Source organism: Schistocerca americana, chromosome 7 (assembly GCF_021461395.2).
Source record: "Schistocerca americana isolate TAMUIC-IGC-003095 chromosome 7, iqSchAmer2.1, whole genome shotgun sequence".
NCBI lineage: Eukaryota > Metazoa > Arthropoda > Insecta > Orthoptera > Acrididae > Schistocerca > Schistocerca americana.
Window position 1 is genome coordinate 441,890,863 of NC_060125.1, and position 22,364 is coordinate 441,913,226.

General features: G+C 39.2%; 1 protein-coding gene across 3 annotated transcripts in view; it reads left to right on the plus strand.

Annotated features, from left to right (window-relative positions):
• Positions 1-22,364, plus strand: part of LOC124621835 (ubinuclein-1) — a 352,960-nt gene that overhangs the window by 114,162 nt on the left and 216,434 nt on the right. For all 3 annotated transcript variants that reach the window (XM_047147277.1, XM_047147276.1, XM_047147278.1), the window contains 2 exons: positions 12,004-12,144; positions 14,940-15,029. In XM_047147277.1, coding sequence (XP_047003233.1) covers positions 12,004-12,144; positions 14,940-15,029 — 231 coding nt within the window. The remainder of the gene's footprint in view (positions 1-12,003; positions 12,145-14,939; positions 15,030-22,364) is intronic.

Genomic DNA, 22,364 nt, shown 5'->3' on the forward strand with positions numbered 1-22,364 from the left:
CCGTCGAGCTTTGCAACAGTTTAAGAGGCACCCATCTGTAGCCAGCCTTTCTACCTTTAAGCGCCTTCGCGCTAAAGCCCGTTATTTAATCAAACAGAGCAAGCGGATATGTTGGGAACGATTCGTTTCTTCCCTTGGTTCCACTGTCCCTCTGTCACGGGTATGGGCTACACTTCGCTCTCTCCAAGGTTGCCATCGGCAGTCCACCCTCCCAGGCCTTCACCTCCCAGATGGCATTTGTACGGACCCATTAGTTCTCGCAGAACATCTTGCGACCCATTTTGCAGTGGCATCAGCGTCGGCCTCCTATCCAGCTGCTTTCCTTCATCAAAAACAGCAGGCTGAAGCTGTCACCTTATGTTTCACCACTTGTGAGTCAGAATCTTACAACGAACCTTTCACTGAATGAGAATTTCTTTCTGCTCTATCTGCTTCTCATGATACGGCTCCTGGCCCAGATTCCATTCATAACCAGCTGCTTCAACATCTCAGTGCTCCACAACGGCACCATCTTCTTCGGGTGTTTAACCGTATCTGGCTCCAGGGTGACTTCCCTTCTCAGTGGAGGGATAGCATTGTGGTTCCTGTCCTTAAGCCTGGTCAGAACCCCCTATCTGTTGACAGCTATCGGCCAATTAGTTTGACCAATGTTGGTTGTAAGTTACTTGAACGGCTGGTAGCCCGTCGGCTCACTTGGGTCCTCGAATCTCGGGATCTATTGTCCCCTTACCAGTGTGGCTTTCGAGAGGGACGATCTCCAATCGATCATTTGCTTCGCTTGGAATCCGCAGTTCGGCAGGCTTTTTCCCAGCGCCGCCATTTGGTTGCAGTGTTTTTTGACCTTCGCAAGGCCTATGACACGGCCTGGCGCCATCACATCTTACTAACCCTTCATCAGTGGGGTCTTCGGGGCCCACTCCCGATTTTTATCCGCCAGTTCCTGATCCATCGGTCATTCAGAGTTCGAGTTGGTACTGCTTTTAGTTCTCCACGGACCCAGGAGACGGGCATCCCACAGGGTTCTGTCTTGAGTGTCCTTCTTTTCCTCATTGCTATCGATGGACTTGTGGCCTCTGTCGGTCCCTTGGTCGCCCCTGCCCTGTATGTGGATGATTTCTGCATTTGGGTTAGTTCCTCCTCGATGCCATCTGCAGAACGGCAGCTCCAGGTGGCTATACGGCGTGCCTCTGCATGGACCCTCTCCCACGGGTTTCAGTTCTCTCCTTTAAAATCGCGGGTGGTCCACTTCTGTCGCCGTACTACGGTCCACCCTGATCCAGAGCTCTATCTCGCTGCACAAAGATTGCCTGTGGTTCCACAGTTTCGTTTCCTAGGTCTTCTTTTCGACAACAAGCTCACTTGGCTGCCCCATATCAGACTCCTGAAGGTAGGATGTTTCCGTAAACTCAATGTCCTTCGCTTCCTTGCCCACTCCTCCTGGGGTGCGGACCGTTCCCTCCTCCTCCGTCTTTATCGTGCTCTAGTTCTGTCACGTTTGGACTATGGTTGTCAAGTTTATGGTTCAGCTGCTCCTTCCACGCTGCACGTGCTGGATCCAGTCCACCATCGTGGTATCCGTTTGGCCACCGGTGCCTTCCCTACTAGCCCTGTTGATAGTCTCCTGGTTGAAGCTGGGATCCCCCCCCTTTCTGTTCGGCGGTCCCAGCTTCTGGTGTCTTATGCCCTTACTATCCGTTCTTCTCCCGCTCATCCTTCCTATTCTATCCTATTCCCAGACCATGGACGTCGTCCGCCTGACTCCCGCCCTCGGGCGGGTTTACCGGTTGGGCTGCGCCTTGCGTCTCTTACCCGTGATTTTCGGCTTCCTTCTTTGTCCTGTCTTCCTCGCTCCCTCCCCTCCACCCCTCCTTGGTTAGTTCCTCGGCCTCGAATTCGGATGGATCTCCGCCGCGGTCCGAAAGATTCCATCCCCCCGGTGGTGTTCCGTTCCTTTTTCCGCCAAATTTTATGGGAGTTTCGGGATGCTGTTGTTTTTTACACTGATGGTTCTAAATCTGCTGATCATGTTGGGTATGCCTTCACGTCCTTTGTTGGAACGGAAAATCATCTACTGCCACCCTCATGTGGGGTGTTTACTGCGGAATTGATGGCAATTTCCCGGGCCCTTACCTTTATTAAACAATCCCAACACAACCGCGTTTTGTTATGTACGGACTCGATGAGTGGCCTTCTTGCTATTGACCAGTGTTTCTCGCGCCATCCCTTGGTCTCTGCCATCCATGACCATCTCGCCGATCTTCACCGTGCTGCTTGTTCCATTGACTTCCTATGGGTCCCGGGCCATGTGGGTATCCCGGGTAATGAGCTCGCTGATCGTTTGGCTGGGGGAGCAGTTACTTACCCCCCGTTTTCTGTAACCCCTCCTGCAGCGGATTTACGGCTTCACATCAAATCCCACTTTGCACAGTCATGGGCCAATTCTTGGGAGGCTACTCCACTGTCTAATAAACTTCGTGCCATTAAGGTGAATACAGGCCCATGGCGTTCTTCCTTTAGCCTCTCCCGCAAGGACTCGACCACACTGTGTCGTCTCCGCATTGGCCATACCAGGCTGACCCATGGTTTCCTTTTGCGTGATGAGCCACCCCCGCTATGTGGTTGTGGAGCCTTCCAGTCAGTGGCCCACATTTTGGTTGAATGCCCCCTTCTTTTGGCTCTGCGTGCTAAGTACAGACTCCCCCACACTTTACCTTTGATGTTGGCTGACGATTCCCGGATGGTCTCTCTGGTTCTAGGTTTCCTCCGGGAGAGTGGTTTTTATTCTCAGTTTTAAAGTTTTTAATCTCCCTCTGGTGTTGGGGCAGGGCGGTGAGTGTTTGGGTGTCTCCCACTGTAGGCCGTGTTCAGAGATTCCCGATTCACCTCCCTGACCGGAATCCTCTTTTCTTTCCCTTTTACTCTGTTTTTACCCCTTCTTTTTAAGGCTTGGTTAGTTTTTCTATTCCCATACGTACTTTCTGCATTATAGCAGTTGTACCTTTTAAGTCACAGGTGGTCTTGCCTATGCTGTTTCAGCATAGTGTTGGGTTCGTTCTCTTGCCAACTTCCCTCATTTGTTTTTACTAATGACAACGTGACTGCCCTTTTACGTTTCCCCTTTATCCGTTTTATTTTTCTGACTATACTGAGATGTCCCGTTAGCAGAATGGAGTCTATTTGAAACAAGGGACTGATGACCTTGCTGTTTGGTCCCTTTAACCTCAAACAACCAACCAACCAACAAGTTTTGATTGTAATACCTCTGAAGTTGCTACTGCATCAGTTTAGATTAGATAAGATTGACTTTATTCCAGTTGGTGCGTGGTGAGGAGGCCCTGCAGGATGTAGAACATGTTAGAAAAACAATAATACATGACAAATATGTACAACCGAAACAAATAAGCTGATGTACCTTCCACAGGTCCCAAGTAGAAAGTGGTTCTTTTTTTTAAATAACCACTATATGAAAGATATATTTTACATACACTCATTTACTAAGATCACATTAATGCACTGAATTTAAAATTTAAAAAAAGAATTGTATTTATGAGGTAATAAACATATAATAGAACTACTACAATACTTATTTACAGTGAACACATTACTCCACTGAAATGCTGCATAAGTTAGATTGTACACACACACACAAATCAGTTGTTTCTACTGAGAAATTCAATAGAGTAGTAGGAGTTGGCCACCAACAAATCCTGTAGGCTTCTCTTAAACTGAATTTCATTGGTTGTTAATCTTTTTATGGCTGCTGGCAAGTTATTGAAAATCTGTGTTCTTGAATAATGCACACCTTTTTGTACAAGAGTAAGTGACTTTAAATCCTTTTGGAGGTTATTCTTATTTCTAGTATTGATTCCATGAATTGAGCTGTTGGTTTGAAAAAGTGATATATTTTTAATGACAAATTTAATTAAGGAATAAATATATTGGGAAGTAATAGCTTGTGTCCTTAGTTAACTTAACAGGCTTCTGCAGGATGTTCTTGAGTGCACACCACATGTAACTCTTACTGCATGTTTTTGTGCCCGGAAACTTTAGCTGGGCTTGACGAATTACCCCAAAAAATAATCCCATATGACATTATGGAATGAAATGTAGTATAGTATGCCAGCTTTTTCATTTTTATATCCCCCGTGTCTGACAGAATTCGCATTGCAAATAGAGATTTGTTAAGACGCAGAAAGCAGAGGATCAAGTAGGTAAAAAGAAGAGGGCTTATAGAAATCCTTGGGCAACAGAAGATATATTGATTTTTAATTGACGAAAGGAGAAAATACAAAAATGCAGTAAGTGAAGCAGGCAAAAAGGAATACAAACGTCTCAAAAATGAGATTAAGCAAGGATGGCTAGAAGACAAATGTAAGAATGTAGAGGCATATATCACTAGGGGTAATATAGATACTGCCTACAGGAAAATTAGAGAGACCTTTGGAGAAAAGAGAACCACATGCATGAATATCAAGAGCCCAGATGGAAACCCAGTTCTAAGCAAAGAAGGGAAAGTAGAAAGGTGGAAGAGGTATATAGAGGGTCTATACAAGGGTGATGATCTTGAGGACTATATTATGGAAATGGAAGAGGATGTAGATGAAGATGAAATGGGAGATACGATACTACATGAAGAATTTGACAGAGCGCTGAAAGACGTAAGTCGAAACAAGGCCCCGGCAGTAGACAACATTTCATTAGAACTACTGATAGCCTTGGGAGAGCCAGCCCTGACAAAACTACCATCTGGTGAGCAAGTTGTATGAGACAGGCGAAATACCCTCAGACTTCAAGAAGAATATAATCATTCCAATTCCAAAGAAAGCAGGTGTTGACAGATGTGAAAATTACTGAACTACCAGTTTAATAAGGAACGGCTGCAAAATACTAATACGAATTCTTTACAGACGAATGGAAAAACTGGTAGAAGCCAACCTCGGGGAAGATCAGTTTGGATTCTGTAGAAATGTTGGAACACGTGAGGCAATATGGACCCTACGACTTATCTTAGAAGCTAGATTAAGGAAAGACAAACCTATGTTTCTAGCATTTGTAGACTTAGAGAAAGCTTTTGACACTGTTGACTGGAATACTCTCTTTCAAATTCTGAAGGTGGCAGTAGTAAAATACAGGGAGCAAAAGGCTACTTACAATTTGTACAGAAACCAGATGGCCATTATAAGAGTCAAAGGACATGAAAGGAAAGCAGTGGTTGGGAAGGGAGTGAGACAGGATTGTAGCCTCTCCCCGATGTTATTCAATCTGTATATTGAGCAAGCACTAAAGGAAACAAAAGAAAAATTTGGAGTAGGAATTAAAACCCATGGAGAAGAAATAAAAACTTTGAGGTTCGCCGATGACATTGTAATTCTGTCAGAGACAGCAAAGGATCTGGAAGAGCAGCTGAACGGAATGGACATGGTCTTTAAAGGAGGATATAAGATGAACATCAACAAAAGCAAAACGAGGATAATGGAATGTAGTCGAAATGAATCGGGTGATGCTGAGGGAATTAGTTTAGGAAATGAGACGCTTAAAGTAGTAAATGAGTTTTGGTATTTGGGGAGCAAAATAACTGATAATAGTCGAAGTAGAGATGATATAAAATGTAGACTGGCAATGGTAAGGAAAGCGTTTCTGAAGAAGAGAAATTTGTTAACATCGAGTATAGATTTAAGTGTCAGGAAGTCATTTCTGAAAGTATTTGTATGGAGTGTAGCCATGTATGGAAGTGAAACATGGACAATAAATAGTTTGGACAAGAAGAGAATAGAAGCTTTTGAAATGTGGTGCTACAGAAGAATGCTGAAGATTAGATGGGTAGGTCACATAACTAATGAGGAGGTATTGAATGGAATTGGGGAGAAGGGGGGTTTGTGGCACAACTCGACAAGAAGAAGGGACCGGTTGGTAGGACAAGTTCTGGGGCATCAAGGGGCACCAATTTAGTATTGGGGAGCAGCGTGGAGGGTAAAAATCGTAGAGGGAGACCAAGAGACCAATACACTAAGCAGATTCAGAAGGATGTAGGTTGCAGTAGGTACTGGGAGATGATGGAGCTTGCACAGGATATAGTAGCATGGAGAGCTGCATCAAACCAGTTTGTGGATTGAAGACCACAACAACAACAACAAAAACAACAAGAAGACGCTTCAGTAGTTCTGGTGTGTACTCCTCCCAGTTGAATTTATTATTAAGCTGTAATCCCAAGAATTTAACACTGTCCACTTCTTCTGTCTACTTGTCATCGTATGTTAGGCATATACTCGTGGGACACCCCTTACAAATTCTGAACTGCATGTAGTGTGTTTTTTAAAGTTTAGTGGGAAAGAATTGGCTAGGAACCAGTGATTAATGTCCACAAAAAATTTATTAGCTGATCTTACGAAGACTACACGATTTGCTATTTATTGCAGTGTTTGTATCATCGGTAAACAAAACAAACTTGGCATCTGGTAATGTTACTGCTGATGAAAGGTCATTGATATACACAAGAAAAAGTAAGGGCCCTAAGATGGAACATTGTGGGACCCCACATGTAATTAGTTCCCAGTTGCATGATGCCTGATAGCTTAATACATGTCTCTTTCCTAATAACACCCTTTGTTTCTTGCCAGAGATGTAAGATTTGAACCATTTTGCAGCATTTTCTGTTACACTGTAATATTCTAAGTCACTCAAAAAGAAATTGTGATTTACGCAGTCAAATGCCTTTGACAGATCACAAAATATATCAGTTGCCTGCACATTTTTGTCTAATGAATTATATACATTTTCACTGTTAGTGTAGATAGCCTTCTCAATATCGGAACCCTTTAGAAATCCAAACTGTGACTTTGACAGTATGTTATTTGTGATAAGATGGTCATATAGCCGATTGTACATTACCTTTCCAAAAATTTTTGAGAATGCTAGCAAAAGTGAAATTGGATGGAAATTTGATGCTATTCCTTTATCTCCCTTCTTAAACAGTGGCTTAACTTCAGCATATTTAAATCATTCAGGAAATACTCCACTGATAAACGACTGGTTCCACAGGTAGCTTAATATGTTACTTAACTCAGAATCACATTCTTTAATTAACTTCGTTGATATTTCGTCATCCTCACTAGATGTTTTCGATTTTAAAGATTTTATGATGGACATTACTTCTGCTGGGGTAATGTAACGAGACTTACTGTTACGTGGAGAAGACAGTGAAATTTTGCTGGGGTGAAAACTTTCAACATTGAAAAGAGATTATTTGATTTAAACAAAAAACCTCAAAAATTGGTTGTTGTTCTTGTGTTCCATAGACATAAAAAAACATGTGATCATGGGGGTGTTTCTTACTGATCACATTGGTCTCCACCACCCAGAGAATTACTTTGAGACAAATGCAAATGTTTACTGCTAGAACAGTTCCCAAAACATTACACTTTAGCAATTAGTTCTGCAGTGACACTTATATAGTTCAGTTGATTTTTTATACGTATCTTAGTTCGGTGTAACTCGGAGTAATTTGCTTCCTGCTGCTGCTGCTGCTGCTGCTGCTGCTGCTGAAGCAGTCGTTGCCTCGGTCCATTTCATCTGCTAACTGGATCAAGTTACGTGAATTCCATGAAATAATTCAGGAACCAAGTCATTTTTATAGTGGTCTATTTATGACAAGGTGAACCATTTCTTCTTAGTGGGAGCCCACTCCACATTACATAGTCACAATACTGTATTACAACAATTACATTTTTGCACAGACATGCGACGCAGTGGTTGCGTCTCAAAACTGTCTCCCCTTGAGTCTTGTGCTCCTCCTATTTTATACGTTTGTTAACAATCAAGTCAACAAACTAGTGCAAATTTATTAAATTAACAATTAAAAGTTTAACATTTTTATGAGTAACTATCAACAAAACCGTGCTTATTTTATGCCAAAACAGCCGTATACAGTAGAAAAGACTTCTACATACGATATACATCGCATTATATAAAATACTGAAAGATAACAATGCTAACCTAAATTGCCTTAATTATGGCTTCATTTGTAAATGCAAAATATTGTGAACATATATTGGACAAGCAAGACTTACTAGTTAACAAATGGAATAATAAATTTTACGAGATTTAATGTACTACGCGAAATCACTTATTAGATACCATTGGAATTACGGAACTTTCAAAACAGGAATGTAAAACAAAAGGGTTGTTTTATTTCAGTAGTGAGGGTCGAATTCATATTATGGAAGTCACTTGAAATGTCTGGTCTGAGGTATTGCATGGCAGTGCCAGGATCCACAGCGCTCACTAAGATCGGGGCCACCTAAAGAGGATCCAGACAAGGCCACGCTACCATTCACAGATGAGACATTGTCAGTAGCCCTGAATGTGACTGCGGATTAGCAGAGCAGACAGTGGAGATCATCATCCATCAGTTATCGAAGAGACATCATTCTGGAAAATGGGGCGGTGCTCTGAAAGTTACAATTTGAATATTGATAGATTTGTGAATGTGGAGTTTTCACATAATAAATTATTTGAATTAACTTTTTGTTGAATTTATCATTTTAAGTTTTCTGTGTAAAATTTGTGATCTGTAATGTGTTTCTTCTTGTGTAAAATTGAAATCTGGTAACTTGTAACTTGTAAATTTCAGCTTGCCCCATGACAAATAATTGACATTCTGGGCTAATATTAAAACACAAGGGAAAAATTTTAGTAGTGTATAGTGGTTGGTTAAGTCAAGATTCCATCACTCTATTTATCGATAACTGTGTCCTATTGCTAACCGTGTTATGGTGTGGTAGCATGCCATTAAGAACGTTCAATTTCTGTAACCAGTCTGGTTGTTTAGTTTGAATATTTTGACTTTGGGGAAACACAGTCTGCAGCTTCAGCACACTAAACTTTACAACCTGCGAGTGGCTCTCCCATGTCATCACATTGTGTCTTCGGCTGTTATTTACAACACCTGGGCAATTAAAAACATGTCTGCTAGGGGATACCTTCCCCCAGGTGCACAGCTTTGTACATTGGTTGCGAGCTTCATCCAACCCTCGATGACAACAAATTGCATTTATGTTCAAATGTGAGCTCTTTAAACAAAATTTAGAACTTTCAGTGCCACCATATCCTCCAATGTTCGGCCATAGAGGTGAGTTTGACAGTAGTACTGGAAAGTGAGTTACGAACTTCAGAAAAAGTGACCCATTGTACTTTCACAGAATCAAGATTAGCACAAGTCTAAAAAATACTACTCTGTACTATGGAATTTAGTTTATATCACAGCTGACTGCAAAGTTGTATCAAAAAAGATTACTGAATTGTAATAGCAAACATGCTTTCCAAGGTACTCATGTTAAGGTAGCTCGAAATGTATCTTTAGTCAAATAATGTATCTTTGAATAAATTCATACAAAAAACCACTGATTCGATGGGCACTTGACTTGGGTGCCTTTTATGGTGTTCGATAGTGCTCATTTTCTGATTCTTGAGTGCTGTTGGTTGGAATAAAAGGAATTACAAACAGGCGACCAAGTCAGCTCTCATTTGTGGTAGAATGGAACTTGTAGGAGAAAACCCAAATACTCTTTGAGTCCAAGAAATATATTGACCCACTTATGTTACTTCACCGTGGATCATCAAAGTATCATTAACTGACAGTGATTTATGAGGTTACCGCCCATTCCATTAATGGATTTCACCATTCAAAAGGAACAATATTTTGTTCAGTTGTTATTCTACTGTTGTAATTATGACTACCTCAACACAGTCTTTGTTGCATATCCACCGATAGTTTTTGAATTAAGAAGCCACTTTCAACATTTGCCAAGTTAGCATGGCGAATAGTCCCTGCTAGCTGATTTTGGTGAAATGGCTGCTTTACATCATGGACTGCCTACGTACACACATTTTAGTTACTGCCAATACTTTTTTACCTATCTTTTTGTGCAACATGACTTGGTCTATTGTGGCCAATGTAACATGTGTAGAACAAAATTTACTAAGATTTAATCACTCAAAAAGAAAGAAAGAAAGAAACTGCACTATCACAGTGCCATTATGTCTACAGTCCACACATGATAGATCTGCCACACACCACTAACTTCTGCTAACTGGGTTATCCCTTGCCTCAAGAACAAACAGCTATCTTCCTAAGAAGATAGAACGTCATTCATTGTTCCTCATTGACTCTCATGAGCTGGATGTAGTTAATACTATTTTGAAGATCCAACATGTTCATTAGTACAATCACTTACATTTGTTATCTCTTTCTTAATAGTTTTTACATTTACTCATTCCTTTTATATTTCAACTCACATTTAACTCTATTTAAGAATTTTAAAAAGGCCTTCACACAGTCTCTGCCAGTCATCAGATGTTCTGAAATATGACTTGTATGGGCACAAGAAATAAGATGTAGCATTGTGCCACACTTCGACATTGAAGCTATCAAATACATTGGTATGTGAGATATTGTGAAGTTGTGGAATTATTTAATCTGCTCCAGAACAAGGAGTAGACCATACTGGACCTTGGGATAAAACTAATAGCTACACTAAAATAAAACGGGAAGCTAGCATTGATCCACTTATTATAGTACACCACCACCCAGAAAAAAAATCTTATTTCTGTGCCTCCTGAAGGGATTTGAAGAATATCTGACACATTTAGGGACTATCAAGGATATTTTTGACAGTCTCATATTACAAAAGATGCACAATATGAAAATAAGAAGATAGCATATGATAAAAGGCCATATGTAAATATTCAATTTTTGAAGAATGCAAAAAAGTGTAAAGTGCAATTCAAAGAGTGATTATATGAACCCTTTGAGATCAAAGTAGGACTGTGAAAAGTTATGTCAGTGAGAATGGTATCCAGGGAAGACATAAGATATTAAAAAAAAGATTGCCCTGTTCAAAATATTGAAGATTGGGGGAAAAAGGATAGACTGTACATTGATTGTCCTGAATTTGTTAATGATGTAGTCCAGGTGACAGCAGGTACAGTTGTGCTGATTCCTTAAATTTAGTGTGTGCATCTGCAGCAAAGCACATATTGCCACAGATACACAGGATGAAGACATTTCTCTGTAGGAAAGAACTACACATAAATTGAATCTGTAGCTGCACAGTCACTCTTTGCTGAGCTATTGACGTACCATTATTAGTTAAGCTGTAGTAACATTTTTGCAAATTTATTAAAGAATATTCTGGATTCCATGGTTTATCCAGGCTGAAATTGCTATTAAGATTTTTGAGAAGCAAGTCTTCACTGCTTCCTTCAGCACAGAGTCCCACGATGATAATATCAGCTCTAGAATTTATATGTTTTCATAATAGTGAGCTTTGTCAATGTGCTGCCCTGCCACACCTGACTTATTGTTGTGTAAGAGTTGGGTGTACTTTTGAGGTTCTCTGCATCTTTCATGAATTGTAAGTGTTGTCAGCCCACTCGCAGAGGGTATGGCTGAAAGGTATACAGCCTAAATGTCAGGAGAAAACGTAACGTTTCTGTGGTTGCACACTTGAAATTTAATGGAGTGTTCATTGCTCCAAAAAATTTTGAAGATGCATATACAGTTCTGCTAATTAAAATGCTAAAGAAAGTGGCACTGCAGTCTGTTTTGCAGATACCGTGTGTTACTAGAACCAGGAAAATGGACATGGCATTTCGTGCCACGTGAGATGTGAATAGGGCACTGCTTATGTATAAATACCAAAATTCATCAATAGTACAATGATTTCAAGACAGTATATCTGTAAGTTCCCAACTGCTTGATGTTGTTCAAAAATTATTTATTTGTTGAATCTGGATGTGAAAGCAGAAATAATTGTGTGTGCGTGCGTGTGTGATGTTTTATTCTTGCAGTCATAAAGAGACGAAGTAATTCACCGAGACCATTTCCAATACCACATTTTTGTTTGTTCTAACAGTGCAGTATGTTAGTCATAAAATAAAGGTAGCTAGAGCTTATTTTTCTTACTGTTTAATATGTAGTGAGACATGTTTTTGCAAATGTTTCAGTATGATGAAGTTGTTCCCGAGGAGATGACAACTGCACATGGTGGCTTCTATATTAATTGTGGTCCTCTAGAATTTAAGGAAGTATCTGATCAGTCTGATGTTGAAGAGTCAAAAGACATTAAAAATAAGAAAAGGGTTAAGGTAAGAGCATGTATAAAGGTAGTGATAGTAGTGCATGTGGGCATGTGTGTGTGCGTGTTCACATGCATATTTCTCTTCATTTAACTATGTTCTCATTTGCTGTTTCATAACAAATATGTGGAATTTTTGTTGCTGAAGTTCAGCTTTCTCCTGTGCATGAGCCAGTCTCTGTGTAAGAAACAGTTGTTTGAGGAATTGACTGGTGGCTTATTTGTCTGCTTATCAGGTGATGTGGAATGTTTACAGAAGTATGTTACCGCAGAGTCAGTACTTGACATCATGCATATAATTCGATGCTATGTTCCTTTGGACATGCGTGGAAGTTTCCTATAAATTACGTAACTGTTGTACCATATTTGCATTGTTTGAAGGCATTTCATGATTTACATAAGTCATTGTATAGTGCATTGCAAGGGATGCTGGTACATAATTTGTGATTCACTTTTTGTTACCGTTCAGGACAGTGTGGGATATAAATATCTCCATGTATATTCCAATCTGTTTTATGCTATTCTCGTGCCCTTAAGTAGGATATAAGATTAATCCTTTAGAATTGCTTTATTGTTAATCTGCAATATTGTTTCTTTACCAGAAAGTGTTTCCTGGGAGGAAAAAAGTGTTACTTTCTTTCCAAAGATTACCAAACAAGATCATCCAATGTCTTCATAACACTCTCATACTCAGTGAACCAGCCAAATGCAACCCTAGGATCATGCCTCTGAATTTTTACAATTGTCTTCTTTAATCTGATGGGGCGGGGAACTCAAACATTATTCAAGAGCAGTTCACCCAAGATATCCAGACAGTCCTCTCTGCCACCCATTGCTGCTCTACACTTTTACAGAATTGTCCCAGTAAATCTTCATTAGCAATATGCCCTCCCTGAAAATGATTGTTGTTCTTTTCTCTGCTAATAATTTAACAATATACCTGGATACAGGGTGTTTCAAACAGGTCTTTACAACTTTGAAAGTTCGTATTAATTCATAGTACCTACAGAGGTGATAGTAGTGTCAATTTGTAGGGAAATATATCAGGTTTTGTCTCTCATAGAGTGCTAGTGCGGAACCGCACTGTAAGGAGTGCTAGCGGCAGTTGCGTTAAAGATGGCTGCCTTCACTGGACCCCAGCATGCTAGCTGTGTGCTTTGGATTGTAAATCAAAGTCGGCGACAACAGTTCAGCGTAATTTCCGTACCAAGTGCGCTATAGGTCCTCCTAGTAGATCTACAGCTTACGAGTGGCATAAATGTTTTGTAGAAACAGAGTGCTCGGTAAGACATGGGAAATCATCAGGTCGTCCCAGCACATCTGACAACGTTGTTGAGCGAGTGAGACAACATTATGTCAGCAGCTGTATGAAATTGGCCCGGCAAGTCCCACATACAACTGTCTGGCATGTGTGAGAATCCGTTTGCATTTGAAACTGTACAGATTGATCATCGTACAAGCAGTAAAAGACAATGTAAAATTGCCCCCAAGAACTTCTGTGCGGATACGTTAAATCGATTACATAAGGATGAACATTTTGTGGACAAAATCACTTCTGATGAGTTGACTTGTCACTTAAGTGGCAAGGTTAACATACATAACTGTAGGATTTGTAGCAGTGAAAATCCACATCAAACATTGCAACATGTTCATGATAGCCCTAAACTGAACGTTTTTTGTCATTGAGCAAGAACAAAGAAACAGCCCCTTTTTTTCCGTGAAAGAATAATCCATGGGATAGTGTACCTGGGTATGTTACAACAATTTTTGACACCATAGATCGATGAGGATGACCATGAACGAAATGTTTACTTCATGCAAGATGGTGTACCACCCCACTACCTGGCTGACGTGTGGTATTTTCTCAGTGACCGCTTTCTAGGTCAGTGGATTGGTCATGATGTGCCAGTTGCATGGCCCCCATATAAAAATGGGGATTCATCAAGGATATTGTGTTTGTACCTCCTATGCCAGCTTGTCTATCTGAACTTACAGCAAGAATTTACACTGCCACTGAGCAAGTTGCACCTGCAATGCTACAGTGAGTTTGGGAAGAAATTGACTTATGATGGGATGTGAGTAGGATATCCCACAGAAGCAACATACAACATCTTTAGAAGGTAAAAAAAAATGTTTCCCTACAAAATAACACTAAACCCAACTCTGTCTTCTTTTGATAAATATATAAGAATTTTTAAAGTTATAAAGTCCTTTTTGAAACACCCTGTATTTTCTCAACATGTCTGAGTTCAGTTGCATACCTTTAACGTTGTACACTAATGGTACTGATTTTTACTACTAGTGTACATTATCTTGCATTTATCCACATTCTTTATAACAAGTGGATATATACTTTGTCTTTCTGAATTTCTTTGTTTTTACTGAAAGATTTTACTATCCACAAAATATCTCATTGGTCTTGCAACATCATTGCCATGCATGTTTTTAATGTATTGTGCAGTATTTCTTTAATCACTCGTTATGTTATGATACTAAATTTTCTGAATAAGCACTCGCCCAATAAGAAAATCTACAAGTTGTACCGGACAAAAGGTGCATAGATCAGTCTTACATAGGTGAAGATGTTCTGAAACGTGATGCTGGTATCTGATCACTCCTTTGACACTTTTTTTTTTTATATGAAATATATTTGATATGCTGATGCCTGTTGCACAATATCAACATACAATGTTTGATAATAGCTTTACAACAGTTAGGAAATTATGAAAATAATGTAGTGATAATTTTAATTGCATATTTTTGCATAACCAAAGCATCATTTTGATTTTTTGTCATCACTTTCAGAGGGTACTTGCTTTGCCTGATGATGTAGGTAGTGAAGAAGATACTGAAAGTGACGCTGTAAAAGCTCCGAGTCTTGTGTCTCCATTAAAGGTAATGTAAAGCTTTACTGTGTTATATGCATACCCAGAACAGCATATGAACTACATTCACTACAATTAATGTGGAACAATGCAGGCAAGATATTTTTGCAGTATATTGTTAGATTTTTGCACCTTCAACAGCATTCTAATTCAATACCTCCTCTTGGTATCATTTAAAATGGATTTCAAGCAAATGGGCACTAGGACAAAAATATTGCAACCTTCATGGTCCATACTAACAATAACCGCTATTGTTTGAAAATAGAGCAAAATTCACCATTCTGCTGTGTGTGTACGGTGATGTTGGTATTACTCATGTTATTTTTAATGTCCGGTACATATCGTGTAAGTCTACAGGGTGAAAAGTATTTAAACCAATAAACTCTGGGAGGTTGTAGGGGACATAAAAACAAATTTTTTTTCCCTAATGTCATTTTTTCCTATGAGGAGTATTTAAATCGATGGAGGGCGTATTACGCAAGTTGTAAGCAACTGCTGTCCACCAGTGTAGTAGTGCATTGACTCTGTTTGCTAATGGAGCGATACACCTGGAGTGAGTACACTGATATGCTTGGTGCGTACTACGTGGCGCACCACAACGGACGAGCTGCACAGCTGGTTTATCAACAAAAATATCCTAATCGCCGTATCCCGCATCATATGACCTTTGCTGCTGTGTACTAATGTCTGCGTGAGACCGGGTCATTTAGCAGATTACCTGGACACTGACACCACCGCACGGTAAGAACACTGCACTCGTGCAAGTGCACGTAACATGGGGACGAATCAGACGAATGTAAGAACAGTCCTTCGAGAGCAATTGTTACGTCCATTTCACTTACAGCGTGTCCACAATGCGGAACCTGTTGATTATCCACCCAGAGCACAGTTTTCGCAGTGGTACCTGGAACAGTGTGGAATGCATCCTACATTTCCATCCTCTGTGTTGTTTACCGATGAAGCAACGTTCAGGCGTGATGGAGTCTTCAACATGCACAATTCGCATGTTTGGAATGAGGATAACACACGTGCCACAGTTACTAGCGCTCATCAAGTGCGGTTCTCCATTAATGTGTGGGTCGGTGTTGTTGGGGACTGTTTAACTGGGCTGTATCTGCTACCTACGCCATTAAGTAGCAGGCACTACTACAATTTTCTCGCCAGAGCATTGCCAGAATTGCTGGAAGATGTCCCGCTCCCTACAAGACAACATATGTGGTTCCAACATGTCAGGGTGCCGGCACATTTCAGTAGTCATTTGCATCGATTCCTGGACCGACAGTTCCCAGAAATGTGGGTTGGCAGAGGTGGTCCTGTACAATGGCCTGCTCGATCCCCAGATATGTCCCCTCTGGAATTTTTGTGTGGGGAGAGATGCACAACCTTGTTTATGCAACTCCTGTTGCGTCGGAAGAGGATCTGGTTGCCTGGATAGTAGCTGCAGCAGGAACAATTCAGCATACTCCTGGGATTTTTGCCCATGTCAGACAGACAGAAGATGATCCAACGGTGTAACCTTTGTTTACGTGTCGATGGAGGCATTTTTGAAAATCTACTATAATTGAAATTGGGTTGTGTTAATGTGTTGTCTCTTGGTCATAAAAAAATGGAAAAGTGTTTGTTGGTTCAATTAATTAGCCGCCAGAGAAATCTTCCTCTACCGGTTTAAATACACCTCATAGGAAAAAATGACATTAAAAAAAAATATTTGTTTTAATGTCCCCTACAACCTCCCAGAGTTGTCGGTTTAAATACTTTTCACCCAGTATTTGGCAGCATCTGAGTTAACGTTGTAGTATATTCTATTCTGACTGTGGTTCTTTGATGCTACTCCGCGTAATACAGTGTTATGTATTTGTATTCACTACACCTAAAGCATGGGTCTGTATGCTTTAGTGCTCAGATACGTGCATGTAGTGCCATTATGGATCCTGAATGAGGACAAATTGGACAATTGGACTCCAGAAATATTCTCTGTGGGCCATTATTATCATTATTATTATTATTATTATTATTACTGCTACATCATTTGAGAGTGGCGTCCATAATCTTCTGTGTTCTCAAGACCTATTATGTGTTCAGAAGTTTCCTTTTTCATTATTTGATGTACATTGTGACGGTTGGTTGTGTGCATGCACACTCATAAATGTACACACTTAATGCACACAAGCATGTGCGCCCCCCCCCCCCCCCCACAAGCCCATGCCCTGTGTGTTGAATCTAATTTAGTTGTTGAACAGCAGTGGCCATTATTATCAAAGAAACTATGTATACTTAAACAGTATGGTACAGATACACTGGCTGCATGTTCTTTATTGGGAATCTCAATAAGCAGCAAGCTGTAAAGCTTCTCTGTTGTCTCAGTGTTACCTGCTGCTTATGTCATGTGAATCTTCATGTTCTCAAATTGTGTATTACTCGATCCATAAATTTTTAGGAATTTGGCCATAACAAAATTTTCTCCTGCTTGTATTTCATTTGCAAACCATTCAGCCATCTTCAGATCGAGCTGTCAGATGCCTGAACTGTTTGCAGCTAAAATAGCAGCAGAAGACAGTCTAGCTATGACTAAATTCCTGCAGTTTAGTGGCTGTGTCTGTTATGTTCATAATGGAGAGAGTGAAAAATTGTCAAATATCGTTCTCCTCTTCATAGTTCAAAGAACGAGCAACACCAAGGTCTCTCAATATGCAAGATTCTTGGACTGGGTTTACACGAGATCTCAAATTAATATCCTGTTAAGAGCATTTTGGGTTTAGTGCAGCAATGAATCCATAAAGAAGCTCAAAAGATGGAAATATGCAGTAACTTTTTCCTTATAACAGTTAGGTGTAGCTGCATTATCTGTCACTCATTTTCTTTCAGGTGAAGAACCAGTATGTTGTCCATTTAAATTTTAGTGAAAGAGAAGTGTCTCTCTTAAGCTATCTTATGACAGATGTTACTTCTACATTTGATGGATTTTCCACACTGATCTGTTCAGTTAGTTGTCAAAATAAGACATAACTACCCCTGTAATCTGATCTCTCTGAAATTATCACATAGTATGTATTCACACATATGATGGGTGAGGCAAATGTCAGGCAAAAAGGATCTTGCGAAAAATGAATGAATGATGTGATTGCTTAGTAATTCATGTTCCGTGTGGTAATCACCTTACATCATCCTATGTACCAAACAAGACTTAGTATAACAACTTAAATGTATCTTTATCTTATGAGACACGTTTTAATGCTTTTTTCACAAGAATCTTCTGTGGTAATGAAGGAATATGGAAACAACATAAGCTCCATGAAATTTAAAATTTATTAGATCAACAAATTTAATTCACATCATTGTGATTATTAAGTAACACTGAGGAAAAAAACTTGTTAAAAAGAAAAATGTGTGAAGGGCATAGATACAGAGTCTTAAGTCGATCAGATATTTGAACAGTAGTGATGAGTCAGGGTAATGATGGAATTCTTGAAAGCAAGTTTTTTAGCTCCTCTGTTGTAGCTTACCAATCACTTATTCTTGGCCTGACTCATCAGCTTCCAGACAAAATGTATTTAGAGTAATTGTTTGTTTTGTCTCTAAGTAACTAAACATACCATCCGAAATTCATAGTGTTTGTAATGCTGCAGACTGAAACAGAAGCCACATCCTACAGCAACTGACAGCTCTCTGGATTATGAGTGTCTTGACACACAAATTGCCTATTGAGGACATATCTTGGCTGTATCCTGTCTTCAGCCTCATTTGAATGAGCTTTGTTTTTCAGACCTTGGAGGACTGAACAATTGAAAAAGTCTTATACAAAATCAAAATCTAAGAAACTGAATCCACTGCCAAATTCATTTTTGATATCATTGAGCATCTGACCGTCAGTTTATATTTGAATTTACAATTTATTTCTTGAAACATACCTCTTCTTGAAAGAACTTCATGATATCAATGATTCTCATTATCTTCACTAAGAGAACACAAAAAGGAGAGTGTGACTATTTGTCAAAGACTGGTATTGAATGATCTTTTATACTGGGAAAGAAACAAGTGGGTACAGATAAGAAAGTGGGGGGGGGGGGGAGGGGGGGGGGGGAATCAATGAAAACCCTCCTAAGAGTATGTTTGAATAATGTTATTTGGAAAATAATACATATTACCGTGAACAAAATGTATTTCGTCATTCTAAAACGCCGGAAAGTACAATGAAGAGCTCTGAAAATAATTAAGTGCATATACTTGCTAAGAAACTATGAGCCACAAGTGGGAATGAGAGGCAACAAAACAGGTAATAGAATGTAAACGAAGTGTATTTTGGTAATAAATTATTCCCAGCTCTTTACATTTTGTTAAGGAACAGCTACAAATGTCGACTACGGTGATGTGTATGCACCTAACAACAAACTCCAATCACACACCAGGCTTATGTGAAAGATGCCAAAACCAAATTTAATCTATTAATAAATAGATTACTATTATCCTTTAGCATCTCCTTTCCATGTAAAGCAATAACATTTGGAACCAATGAGAAAAAAACCTGGATTTCCAAAGTAGTGAAAATACTAATGCAAGGAAAAGGAAATAGTTTGTTTGAAATGTTAGGACCAGCAGAGAAGTAGGACTGAGTACATATTACTAGATATACTGTGCTGTCCTAAGGAAAATGGGTAAAATTAAAAAAAAAAAAAGGTCTAAAAATCAACAGTTCAGATGATACAATTAAATCTATTAAAAGAAAACCAGAAAACAAGGTAAGGAATGGGAGGACTTTCTTATTAAAGCAAACAAGCAAATATATGTGATATTGTCAAGGCAAGTGACATATTTTAATATCACTTCCGTGAAGTAGCTCAGAAGATTGGCACATACAATTCTAGCAATAAAGTAATAGAAACGATGCATAAAGCTCTTCCACATGCAGAAAGGTGAATTTCAATCATCTTATGCTCTTTCAAAGTAATTGAGAATGTAATGCACTTTCACAACCAAAAGCTCGTGGAGGCAGCAATGTGTCAAGTGAAGTATTGAAATCCTGTACTTCGCATGTACCCAGTCGATCCAAACAGTTTTGAGGCTAGTTTTGTAAAAAATAAATAAATGTTAACATGTTGGTTGTAATACTTCAGGAATTCTGCATACTGCCCACCCCCCACCCTCTCCCACTTGAGTTCACACACAGCATCCATATAACCATGTGAAACTGGCAGAAAAGCCCCTCATTGGGATGTTGTTCCTCCCATGCGTAATATTTGCTTGAATGGCAGTTAGGGCATCAAAGTATTGACCCTTCATATGAATTTCTGCACTTTTTGTTTTGTGGTTGGTTCGTATTGATAACACTTTAATCACCCGTGTTTTTTGCCAGAAAATAATTGTCCGCTTTTTGCATTTCAATCAGGTTGCCACTGGCGTCTGCACATTACTGTTTTTGTTCAAAAGTCAAAGTGTACAGGACAAACTTTCAATACACTTTTCTGTTCTTGAAAACATTCTGTAGAAAGTCTTGAACACTTGATTTAGAGATTTTGCTCCATTGTAGTTTGTGACACGTCGACATTGACACACTATGTTTGCACTTCCACTAAACACTGCCAACTCACAGCCAACTGGTCAAATGCATATCTGTTGTTTACAGTTGTTAGTTCAAGCTGTCATCATAATTTCTGCACTTAAGTTGCTTTTACATCGGGAGTAAAAACCATCTCAGTTCTTGGATAAACAGTGTATATAATGTGTTCAGCCACACATACAGTACAATACATCGCTATCATAGGGGATATTTCCAGACTGAAATATGCTGTTGTCGGTCATTTTTACTATAAAAGAAATGACACAGATGTTAATAATTGCCGACCAGTGCCATTACTTACTGTCTCCTCAAAGGCAGTGGGAAAAATAATATATCCAAGAACCATAAACACATCTCTCACAATAAAGTACTTAGTTTCGAAGTGGGCTCTTCAAAGAACATGCATTTTTTTTTTAATTCACTGTTTATACAAAATTTAAATGACAAAATATTACCAGCTTGTATTTGTTCACAGCAGTCCCCTAGAGAAGCTAGAGTATTATGGTATCAGAGACCTTTGTAATTGCAGGTTTTCATACTGTGTGACTAAAAGAATGTGGTGTTTTCATTAATAAACTAAGGGAGTGTATACAATGAAACAGTATGGGGATTAATCACTATAGGTGTACCGTAGGGATCAATAGTGGGTTTGCTCTCTTTCTTGTTATTGTACTTAAATGATCTTCCTTTTTATGTCCAAGAAGCAGAAATAGTTTTCTTCACTTAGCATGCAAATATTGTAATCAAACCTAATGGAGTAACTTCAACACTAGAAAATGTAACTATTTTTGTGAAAGTTAATAACAGGTTCTCTGCAAATGGACTGTCACTGAATTTAGATAAAACAAAATACATACACTTCAGTATGGTGCAAGTTCAGACCACAGAATTAGAAATAGTGCACAAGAGAAATATCAATAACTGAAACAGAATATTCTAAACTTCTGGAAGTCACATGTTACACATCGTCTCAGCAACTTTAGCATTACAGATAATATCAGATTTTGTAGATGAAAATTTCAAAAAGTGAACTTATTTTTCTTATTTTCTTTCACGAATGTTCATTTATTAATTAACAGCATTATTATATGGCTCAAGAAATATACTACAACCATCTAGATATTGCTCACATAGGGATTGTGAGGACGAGATTAGGAAAATTACAGCATGCACAGAGGCATTCAGGTAATCATTCTTCCTGTGCTCCATATTTGAATGGAACGGGAAGAAACTCTTAATAACTGATACAATGGAATGTACCCTCTGTCATGCGTTTTGTAGTGGTTTGAAGAGTATGAATAGATGTAGATGGTATTATATTTGGGGCTACTTATCAAGAGGAAAAAAAAATTGTGTTGCACAGAAGTGTGAAAGAGTGATGTCCACCTTAAAGCTTATAATGGTGAACTCTTTCAACAGTCATTCATACTGACAACAGCGTCGCAATACATTTACTCCTGTGTGAAGTTTGTTATCAACAATCGGTCACTGTTTTCAAACAACAGTAACATTCATAAATATAGGGTGATTCTAAAAGGACTTTACAAAGTTACTTACCTACAGAATTTTATTGAGAAAGCTTATATAGGTTGTAGGGGGTGTCATCTTGTAGCAAAATGCTGCCAGTTTCATCCCATATATTCACTTTCACTTTAACTGATATTTAATGTTGATTTGTCATTGCCAAAAGCCAAGTGAGTAAGCAATGTCTCATCCTACTCAACCTGATGTAAACATTTCTGCACAAAATGCATTACGCGCCTCCTTATCCATGTCTGTGACGGCGTGTAA